This window comes from Dreissena polymorpha, chromosome 4, assembly GCF_020536995.1.
Source record: "Dreissena polymorpha isolate Duluth1 chromosome 4, UMN_Dpol_1.0, whole genome shotgun sequence".
Classification (NCBI taxonomy): domain Eukaryota; kingdom Metazoa; phylum Mollusca; class Bivalvia; order Myida; family Dreissenidae; genus Dreissena; species Dreissena polymorpha.
Genome location: NC_068358.1, coordinates 29,510,990 through 29,522,869, shown reverse-complemented (window position 1 = coordinate 29,522,869; position 11,880 = coordinate 29,510,990). Strand labels below are relative to the sequence as shown.

The 11,880-nt window shown below is 37.8% G+C and overlaps 1 protein-coding gene across 1 annotated transcript; it reads right to left on the bottom strand.

Moving 5' to 3' along the window:
- Positions 1–462: 462 nt before the first annotated feature.
- LOC127880269 (uncharacterized) lies at positions 463–11,113 on the bottom strand. The gene is made up of 3 exons (XM_052427605.1): positions 11,095–11,113; positions 10,259–10,319; positions 463–2,429 (listed from the first exon to the last, which is right to left on the bottom strand). Exon 3 carries the CDS (start codon positions 2,426–2,428, stop codon positions 1,130–1,132), a length of 1,299 nt encoding a protein of 432 aa, XP_052283565.1. The 5' UTR covers position 2,429; positions 10,259–10,319; positions 11,095–11,113; the 3' UTR covers positions 463–1,129.
- Between the last annotated feature and the right edge of the window lie 767 nt (positions 11,114–11,880).

Here is an 11,880-nt window from a genome sequence, read left to right as displayed (position 1 = left end):
CCTATGAAGTTTCATGATCCTAGGCATAAGCGTTCTTGAGTTATCATCCGGAAACCATTTTACTATTTCGGGTCACCGTGACCTTGACCTTTGACCTAGTGGATTGAAAATCAATAGGGGTCATCTGCAAGTCATTATCAATGTACCTATGAAGTTTCATGATCCTAGGCCTAAGCGTTCTTGAGTTATCATCCGGAAACCATTTTACTATTTCGGGTCACCGTGACCTTGACCTTTGACCTAGTAACCTGAAAATCAATAGAGGTCATCTGCGAGTCATGATCAATGTACCTATGCAGTTTCATGATCCTAGGCCTAAGCGTTCTTGAGTTATCATCCGGAAACCATCTGGTGGACGGACGGACATACGGACGGACCGACATGTGCAAAACAATATACCCCCTCTTCTTCGAAGGGGGGCATAAAAAAAACATGCGCTATAGTTACATAAGGACACAAAAATGAGTGCGAGCGGTATTTTTTTTTTTTTACATTTTGAAAAAAATAGGTGCGGCAAATCCGACGACCAACAGATCAATTTGGAGTGGCCTCAATGTGACTTTTAGTGAGTTGACAATGTCACTATAAAATTTAGCCACAATGTTTTTTCAAAAAACCAGAACAATTTTAAAACCCAGCGAGATATCATAAAAACAAATGTTATGAGTAAGTTTCATGAAAATTGGAATATATCTATGCCTTCTAGAGTGCTAACAAGCTTTTCTATAACTTGACCTAGTGTTCTAGTTGTGTACCTCACATGACACAGTTTTGAACTTTGCAAAGATATCAATTCATTGAGTCAAATGTTCTGACTACATTTCGTAAAGATTGGACAATGAATGTTTCTTTAGGTTATCAACTATGCAAATGCTGATGATATTCAAGGCACCACAGATACAAGACAATCACAAAAGCTCAAATGATGATTTTGTCCGCAGTTGAGTTCAAAATTAACTGTTGCCTCTTATATCACCTAAAAATCTTAATAATCATGTCAAGCTGGCTTCTGAAGTTATATAAATGGCAGCTGACAAAATACTCTCTCTCTCTCTCTCTTCTGTTCCTTTAGAGGCACACTATGTGGACTTCAGCATTCAGTATCAGCTAAGTTAACTCCCTGTTTTCATCAGGTTTCACAGACATTGGTGCTGATCAAGCAGGAATGCTCTTTGCTCAGCTTGCAGAGTTCTGATTCTAACAATTCTATTTCATCTTTTTGTTCCTGAATCTTTTGAAGAATGTTTTCTTTTGTCATATCAGAGTGTTTGTAATTCGTATGAATGTATTTTCTATTTGACTTCATACTATTTTCTAGCCTGAACTTTCTTTTTTGAATTGACCATCTGTATTTTGCACACTTAGGGCATCTTATTTTTTTGGATTTGGGTATCAATAGTTCACAGCTTGTTGATCGTATAGTAGAGTTGTAAACATAAGTTACAATATCTTCAAACGAAGCGTTAAAGTCTTCCTCTCGATACGCAACCACACTCTTGTCAAAGTTATTTATAAATCCTCCTCCAACTGGCAGTAATTCAACAAATTCCTTATCGGGATTTCCTATACAAATTTTATATTCCAAAATCCTTTTACAAAGTTTCATTATTGAGGAATCTCTGTCAAACAACAAAGGCATGTTTTTCCAAATTGAATGACTACGAGGCACTGGTTTTCTGTGTACAAATATATTGCACGTGAAGTCAGCATTAAGCTCTATGGAGTGTTTTACGCAGACAGCATCTCCATTCAAGTACATCTGCACCAATATAAGTTTGCTCCTGGCTTTATAAACCATGAATTCCTGACTGATATTTGCCACAACTTCATTCTGTAGATGTGAAAAGTCAACACAATTATTTACCTCCACCTCCTGAATATCACATTCCTCAATACTTTCCAGAGTCTTTTTAACAGTAATGTATGGACCCAGGTCATCGGTTAAACCTGTCATCTGTGCATGTACGTTGTCTAGCTCACTATGACATTCCTCAATGTTGTCCAGGGACATTTTAACAGTAAAATTTGGACCCGGATCTTCCATTAAACTTTTAATTTGTACATGCACCGGATCTTCCATCAAACCTGTAATCTGTGCATGCACCGGATCTTCCATGAAACCTGTAATCTGTGAATGCACTGGATCTCTCATCAAAGTTGACAAACCTGTAATCTGTACTTTGTCTTGATCATCTGTCATATTTAGTGATGCAGCATAAATGTCGAAACTTTCATCATTAAGACAGTAGTCATGATCATGATTAAATTGTTGGACAAACATAGAACTGAACTTGGGAACTTCATCAGTATCAATATATAAAGTAAAATCCGGGGTGATTTCTTCATCTGTGCTGATTTCAATTTTTTGTCTTTTCCATCTGTATTTCCTGGAACTAAACACAACTTTCCTCTTATTTTTCCTTGGCATTCTGCAAAAAAAATGAAAATATAAGCTAAATAAATGAATGTAAAAAAAGGCTTCAGCAAAACACTAACACAGTGTATCATGCAAACTAAGGCCCCAAAGGGGCCTAGGTCGCTCACCTGAGAGACTTAGATGGCAAGAAACAAAGATTAAAACTCTTCAGCAAATATTTCAAATTATTAGTATGACAAGACTGACTTTAAAAATAAGGTGTTCCAAAGTATTCACAATAGGCCTATATGGAAAATTATCCCACCCACCCTGGCAGCCATGTTTTTAATACCCAGATTTTGTTTTAATATATATATATATATAAGGAAAATGCTTCTTACAAACATAAAGAGAAAACTACCCCATCCCCTGGCGGCAATGTTTTTCCACTGATCACGACCATTTTCAAACTCATCCGACATATCAATAAAACCAATGTTTTGACCAAGTTTCATGATGATTGGCCAAAAAATGTGACTTTTAGAGTGTTCAAATGACCCCCCCCCCCCTGGCGGTCATGTTACTAGATGGATTAAAACCATTTTTGAACTCAACCGTCGTATCCAGGAAACAAGGGTTGTTAACGTTGTTTAGTGAAAAGAAGAGGATTGCTGTTTCGGCAGATATATACATATATGCGTTATCAGTAGTTTTGTGTGTGTGTGTTTAAATTTTTTTAAATAGACACTTGTTATCTGTTGCAACAAAGCTTAAATTATTTTGGATAAAAGTAATATGAGGACAGTAATTTAATAATGAGCATAAGCAAAAGAAAATGGAAGTACATTTTTCAACAAATTGTTGTCCAAATTTGAGATCATGAGATAAGCATCTCAGCATCTTATAGGGGATGACTGTTTACAATCTGTTTAGCAAGAACACTTTTAGGTACTGAAAACAACCGTATTTTTTCAAGAGATTGTGTTTTTGTAACATAGGTTTTGCATAATTAAATAAAATATGTTGAATTGTTATCATTTATCAAAGTCAGTTATAAAAAAGTAAATGAGTATGAGAATATGTACAGCTACTAGAAATTCAATATTGAGCTTCTTTTATAGTACATGTACAAAACATCACTTGATCTTTCTTATAGTTATAAATGTGTGCAAATATAGAAGTAAACACACACAAAACATTTAAAAACGTATCATATGAAAACAACTATCAAACTATTTGTAATTTAAATGCACAAAAAATCTGTAGCATAAATATATTATTTTTGCAAAAAAAAATGCAAATCAACTTTTCTTCAAACAGTTGTTTGTGCTTCTTAAAAGATGTGATAAGTTGTTGTTTTTTTACTACCAAATTGTTCACATTTTTGACAAAGTGTTTTTAAACAACTGGAACAATTTTAGGACTCACCTTGCATTGATATTTCCAATTGAAACAACAATAAAACCTGATAAAATCACAAAACTTTCATAATCACACACAAATTACTGACTAACTAAAAATTGTAGGGGTAAAACATTTCAAGTTGTAATGTCTTATGTATCTTATGAATGGTTTCCATCTGACATCAACACAAAGGTCTTTGATGAAAGTGACCAGTTAATGGGGGTCAATTTCCAGGAGTGTTACACAATTACCACCTGGCAACAAACAACAATGCAGGCACAGGTATAAATAAGTTTTATAAAGAGTAGCCTAGGATAAGTGAATGAAAAGTCAAACAAGATTCATATGTAACACTTCTTGTTGTTTTATTGGTTTTACCACTATGTTAAATTTCTGCAAAGATATAGATAACAATCATAAGTAATGGCAATAATTAATTTGAGTAATGCAATAATTATAATTAGATATTTGGGTTTGATATTAATGTTTCTGAATCCATTACCAGTATCATCATAATCATCATCATTTTCATCATCATCATCATCATTGTGCACCAACATCGGATTCCGCATTTCAACTGGAGTGTTAACATGGTTTTAATATAGTCATATTATGAAAACTGCCGCTACCGCTACCCTGGCGGCCATGTTTTTCAACAAACCGTAACCATTTTCGAACTCAGCCACGCTATCAATACAACAAATCTTCGGACCAAGTTCCATGAAATTGGTCTATAAATGTTACTTCTCGAGTGTTAACAAGGTTTCACTATAGCTATATATAAACAAAGCTGCCCCGCCCCCTGGCGGCAATATTTTTCAACAGACCAAAACCATTTTTTAACTCAGCCTAGCTATCATAAAAACAAATGTTCAGACCAAGTTTCATGAAGATTGGACTATAAATGTGACTCCTAGAGTGTTTACAAGGTTTAACTATAGCCATATAAGCAAAACTGCCCTGCCCCCTGGCGGCCATGTTTTTTTACTGATCCTAACCATTTTCAAACCCAACTGTCGTATCCAGAAAATAAATGTTCTGACCGAATTTCATGAAGATTGGACCAAAAATGTGACTTCTAGAGCGTTCACATGTTTTCACTATATACATATAGAGAAAATTGCCCCGCCCCCTGGCGGCCATGTTTTTTCACCGATCTGGACCATTTTCGAACTCGTCCGAGATATCAATAAAACAAATGTTTTGACCAAGTTTCATGATGATTGGGCAAAAATTGTGACTTCTAGAGTGTTCACAAAGTTTCTCTATAGCCATATTAGGAATACTGCCCCGTCCCCTGGCGGCCATGTTTTTCAATTGACCGGAACCATTTTTGAACTCAACCAACACATCATTAAGACAAACATTTTGACAAAGCTACATTAAAGATTGGGCATCAAATGTGACTTCTACAGTGTTCACAAGGTTTTTCTTTTTTTTGACCTAGTAACCTAGTTTTTGACCCAGCATGACCCAGTTTCGAACTCGGTCGAGGTATCATTGGGATAAATGTTCTCACCAAGTTTCATGAAGATCGGACAATAAATGTGGTCTCTAGAGTGTTCACGAGGCAAATGTTGACGACGGACGCACAACGCACAACGGACAAAAGTCGATCAAAATAGCTCACCATGAGCACGTTAGTGCTCAGGTGAGCTAACAAGAGCTATCAGAGGACAGCGCGCTCGACTATTCGAGTGCTTTACAGTATAACGTAACCCATCATGGGGAAATTGTTCATATTCAATAATTTATTAGACGCTCTTTCTAATTTATTTTTTTTTTTTGGGGGGGGGGGTAGGGGGGAGTAGGGGGGGATGAGAGGGGGGTGGGGAAATTTATTAGATGATGTTTAAAAAAAAAATGGGGGGTGGGGGGTTAGGGGGGTGGGGGGTGAGAGGGGGGTATAATGTGGGGTGTGGTAATTTATAAGATGATGTTTAAAAAAAAAATTGGGGGGGGTTTGGGGGATAGGGGGGGTGGGGGCTGAGAGGGGGGTATAATGTGGGGTGGGGTCATTTACTAGACGACGCTTAAAAAAAAATTGGGGGGGGGTTCGGGGGAGTGGGGGGGGGGGGGTAGGGGGGGTGGGGGTGAGAGGGGGGTATAATGTGGGGTGTGGTAATTTATAAGACGACGTTTAAAAAAAAAAAATGGGGGGGGGGTTGAGGTTGGGGGGGAGCGATTCTGGTAGAGGCTTGGGGAATTGTTTGGGTGGAATCCATTGTGGTATTCAGGTAAGTGTAGTTTTGTCAAAGTAATAATAACATGTGATCATAAATAAAGAAGTTATGGCAATTTAAGCAAACAGTTCAATTATCTAAGTTTAAAAGGGGCCATAATTTTGTCAAAATGCTTGATACAGTGGACTGCTCTTGTTAATAGGTTGGGGTCATGTTGGTAAACAAGTATGCAAAATATAAAAGCAATATGTCAAGGGACAATGAAAATAAATGGGGTAGTACGAAAACTTCAACATATGCTGCATATTCTAAGGGGAAAAGGGGCCATATTATGACAAAATGCTTGAAAGAGTTGTCTGCTCTTGTTTATAGGTTGGGGTCATGTTGGTAAACAAGTATGCAAAATATGAAAGCAATATGTCAAGGGACAAAGAAAATATTTGGGGTAGTACGAAAACTTTAACATTTGCACGCAGACGCTAACGCTAACGCCGACGCCAGGGTGAGTAGGATAGCTCTACTACATATATTTCATATATAATAGTCGAGCTAAAAAGCGAGACAATATAAAGAAGTCAAACTACTGGTAATACCACCCAATAGTGCATGGTTAAACAAGTATCGTTGGAAACGATGGATGCTCCCCGATGATGCGCTTTGTCAATCTATGTGTTAATAACCACCTAAAAAAATCTATTATTAGCCTTGGTGACCTTGACCTTAAACCCAGTGACCTCAAACCTCATCAAAAGGTAGAGGTCCATGCAAGGTACCTACATGCCAAATATGAAAGAGATCTGTAAAGTAGTGAAGGCCCAATGAGAAACTGTAACAAAAGCGTGACAGAAAATCTATTATTAGCCTCGGTGACCTTGACCTTGACCCCAGTGACCTCAAACCTAATCAAAAGGTAAAGGTCCATGCAAGGTACCTACGTGCCAAATATGAAAGTGATTGGTAAAGTTTTTAGGTGCTATGAGAAACTGTAGCAAAAGTGTGACAGAAGGAAGTCTATTATTAGCCTCTGTGACCTTGACCTTGAACCCAGTGACCTCAAACGTCATCAGAAGGTAGAGGTCCATGCAAGGTACCTACGTGCCAAATATGAAAGCGATTGGTAAAGTATTGAAGGCGCTATGAGAAACGGTAGCAAAAGTGTGACGGAAGGAAGTCTATTATTAGCCTCGGTGACCTTGACCTTGACCCGAGTGACCTCAAACGTCATCAGAAGGTAGAGGTCCATGCAAGGTACCTACCTGCCAAATATGAAAGTGATTGGTAAAGTATTGAAGCGCTATGAGAAACGAAAGCAAAAGTGTGACGGAAGGAAGTCTATTATTAGCCTCGGTGACCTTGACCACAGTGACCTCAAACGTCATCAGAAGGTAGAGGTCCATGCAAGGTACCTACGTGCCAAATATGAAAGCGATCGGTAAAGTATTGAAGGCGCTATGAGAAACGGTAGCAAAAGTGTGACGGAAGGAAGTCTATTATTAGCCTAGGTGACCTTGGCCTTGACCCCAGTGACCTCAAACGTCATCAGAAGGTAGAGGTCCATGCAAGGTACCTACGTGTCAAATATGAAAGTGATTGGTAAAGTATTGAAGGCGCTATGAGAAGCGGTAGCAAAAGTGTGACGGAAGGAAGGCTATTATTAGCCTCAGTGACCTTGACCTTGACCCCAGTGACCTCAAACGTCATCAGAAGGTAGAGGTCCATGCAAGGTACCTAAGTGCCAAATATGAAAGCGATTGGTAAAGTATTGAAGGGGCTATGAGAAACGGTAGCAAAAGTGTGACGGAAGGAAGTCTATTATTAGCCTCGGTGACCTTGACCTTGACCCCAGTGACCTCAAACGTCATCAGAAGGTAGAGGTCCATGCAAGGTACCTACGTGCCAAATATGAAAGCGATTGGTAAAGTATTGAAGGCGCTATGAGAAACGGTAGCAAAAGTGTGACGGAAGGAAGTCTATTATAAGCCTCGGTGACCTTAACCTTGACCCCAGTGACCTCAAACATCATCAGAAGGTAGAGGTCCATGCAAGGTGCCTTCGTGCCAAATATGAAAGCGATTGGTAAGGTATTGAAGGCGCTATGAGAAACGGTAGCAAAAGTGTGACGGAAGGAAGTCTATTATTAGCCTCGGTGACCTTGACCTTGACCCCAGTGACCTCAAACGTCATCAGAAGGTAGAGGTCCATGCAAGGTACCTACGTGCTAAATATGAAAGCGATTGGTAAAGTATTAAAGGCGCTATGAGAAACGGTAGCAAAAGTGTGACGGAAGGAAGGAACTACGGAACTACAAACTGGCAACTAAAGTCTATTATTAGCCTCGGTGACCTTGACCCCATTGAACTCAAACGTCATCAGAAGGTAGAGGTCCATGCAAGGTACCTACGTGCCAAATATTAAAGCGATTGGTAAAGTATTGAGGGCGCTATGAGAAACGGAAACGGTAGCAAAAGTGTGACGGAAGGAAGGAACTACAGAACTACAAACTGGCAACTAAAGTCTATTATTAGCCTCCGTGACCTTGACCCCAGTGACCTCAAACGTCATCAGAAGGTAGAGGTCCATGCAAGGTACCTACATGCCAAATATGAAAGCGATTGGTAAAGTATTGAAGGTGCTATGAGAAACGGAAACGGTAGCAAAAGTGTGACGGAAGGAAGGAACTACAAACTGGCAACTATATGCTCCACCGAAATTATTTTCGGGGAGCATAAAAATGTCAAGATTCTGACAGAGTTGGCTGTTAATTTAGGACAGCCAATAAAATACCATTTAATTATTTAAGTAAAAGAAATATTAATTTATAATTACTGCAATTCCTTCAATTAACTTATCAAAGTTTTTAAGAATTAAAAATGTCATACAAATAATTTTGATACAGGTAGAAGGCATATTTTCATCCATTTTAGGGGCATATTTCCCAACAGCATAACATCTATTTTAATTATTTATAAATTCCCTGTTGACCAAATAATAAAAGCACCAACTAAAAACTGTAAGAAAGCTCTTCAGCTGCATAACAGTTACCACTGCCTTATTAACAAATATCTACTCAGTATTATTTGTGTGTGGCAATGGGCAAAAAAGCGTACAGTGACCTGAAATCATCGTTGTCTAGTTAGTAGAAACAAGCCATCGCTATGATACTTCTCATAAGTTACTAGCTCTACTATGGGTTGATGAATGAATATTTGGCACTCGCCATTTATTTTAACAACAACCACAAAGTTCTGCCCAAGATTTTCACTCGTTTTAGGTCCAAGGTAAAAATTTTATATAAAAAATAAAATAAAACAATAAAAGATAAACTTTGAGGGTCAATTCACAGAATATTCAGCAGACACCTTTTTTAAACACAAATTTTAATAATAAAGTGGTAGTCAAAGCCAGTACCTCTACAAAAAAAAACTCAAACACTCAAACACAGAGTGACAAGCGAAGTATGACAAGTTGGCAATAATAACAACATTATGCTTGGACAACCCATCCTGGTTGAGTTATGATGCAACACAGATTCTGATGAATTGTGACATTTATAAAAACATAATAAAACTAACACATTTGTCAAACGCTGATCAAATTTTCAAGCAAGTACTCTGATTTGAAATATACAATTTAGCTAGTTGTGATAAGAGGGCTTACACATATAAATGCAGTAGAAAACTTATTAATACATGTGTTAGTTTTAAGAATAATCATTTGTGTTGCCCTAATTCTATGTGGTAGGTTCTAGTTGAGTCGTGGGTATGGAGATCTCCTGAAATCCCTTGAAAGAACGTTCTCAAATGATGCAGTTTGTTATGGAAAATGTTTTGACACAGTCACCATCGTTTCGCTCATCATTTAATATGCGACAAAAAACAGCAGTCAAATCCACACTAGGCAAATTTTTACAGGACAGAAGGTCCTGTAAAATGGGAAAAAATACAGGACCTCCTCTTTTTTACAGGACCAACCGGCTACAGAATATAATAGTAAAATAACTTGTTTTCATTGCTAGAATCAAGGTGTTAATGATATAAAATGACAATGATTTAAAAAGCTATTAATTTCAAGGTCAAACAAATGTACATCTGATGTTAAATAATAATACACACCATACTCTTATTAAGTTAAAACATATACAACAAAAAATTGAACGCATGATGTTAACAGTAAATATACATTTTCTCATCAATCATTCTAATTTTCCACCAGGAATCGCTCCCTGTAATATCTTAAGAACATTTTTCAAAACAAAAGTAGCCGATACTTGTTAACCTAAGCTACCCTTAGGTAGCAGACTACAGTAGACACACACTCTCTCGAAGCCGCGGACGCCTTCTTGATCTCCACCACGCTCAATTCAGAAAACAACGAACCTGCAATCATAAAAACACATTCACTGCACACAAGTAGTCTGAAACTTACATTTAAAGGGATCTTTTCACGCATATGTTATGTTATGTTTACTGAAATGTGCAAATACCAATTGGTTTTTATTTCTGAAAATTTAGAAAAATGAGCTAATATAATAAAAATGTTTATTTTTAATTAGTGGGTGGGTTTAAATTAACTTGCACTCAAAAATTATCATAGTCTGGGGTTGTTTTAATTTCTGACATTTCAGCACACAGTACAGTAACATGAGTAAGGTATGATCTTGTTATTTTTGTCAGTACCAGTAATTAATTACGGAGCCGTTAATTACAATGATAATGTTAATTACAATGATACTGAACTATTAATGAGCAGATGGTCGTTGAACGTTATAATAAAAATAATGATTGTTTTTATTAGAAATAAATCGGCAATTTATCGCTTTATTCTATTTATAAAGTCAAAATATCGGATAAGTAAGGTGTCTACTGTAGAGCGAATACTGTCAGAACCCCCCCCCCCCCCCCCCCCGAAACCTTGATCTCGCGTTATCTCGGCAGTCTCGTTACGCGTGATTTAACAATGTCGAAATCGTGAATCAAACCATGAATAAATACCAGGTATCCAGGTGGTTTTGTACCTTTACCTGCTTGTAATGCTAATTGTTGGCGACTAGCGGTATATATAGATAGATAGATAGGTTTTCGCGCAATAATTCACAGCGTGAGCCTACTAGCGATTCCAGCTTAAAAAGAACCCAAAATACAATATGCCTACCGCAGTTGCCCTTCCTGAGTAACAAAGAACACAACAACAACAAGAGGTCATGACCCCACAGTTTCGCATTTGAAAATGGTCATATTCTTAGGATTTAATGCAATTTGGGGGTACGATAAGACCTATTACCCTCAAATTTGACATTGAAACCAACCCTTTCCCAATATTTCATTTTTCGCATATTTCTGCTTCCTACCGTGTACTGCTACCTTAGCGCAACCTCCGCGCAGTGATTTGACGGGAACCAGCATGTGAGAGCACGGAACGACAACTCTGCATGGAGATTGACCTTAGCGCGCAAGTCAGACAGGAGTCTGGTCAAAACGGCCTAAACCGGCGACGGCCTCGATAAATGATGACAAGCCTTTTTCAAGCATTGGCATTGACAGCCAAGATAATAACAGTTTGAATGACAATGATCATTATTATACATGTACATTACTAGTGCTATTGCAACCATACAAATTGATATCTGTATCATTTAATAATCAGATTTATGATTGTCTTGTTAAGCGACTAGGCCTTCATGGATTTGGACCTTCCTGACCTGCATTCGTAAGATGCACAAACATGAACCAATCTGCTGGTGCCCTAGGAAAATTCCGTCAGCAGAAAGAGCGTTGGTACAGAAAAGTACGTGTATAAAGACGCTATTGCTATTTTTGCAACTCAGAAAATTTTCAGAGCCATAAACAAACCTATACAAACCAACAAATTCGTTCTCTTTTTTACCGGACAAGCGGTCCTGTTTATTTGACCGACAGGCCGGACCTTTTACAGGACATG

Bases quoted from the DNA above. Each gene is read 5' to 3' on its own strand.
- LOC127880269 (XM_052427605.1), bottom strand. From the start codon at position 2,428: ATGCCAAGGAAAAATAAGAGGAAAGTTGTGTTTAGTTCCAGGAAATAC.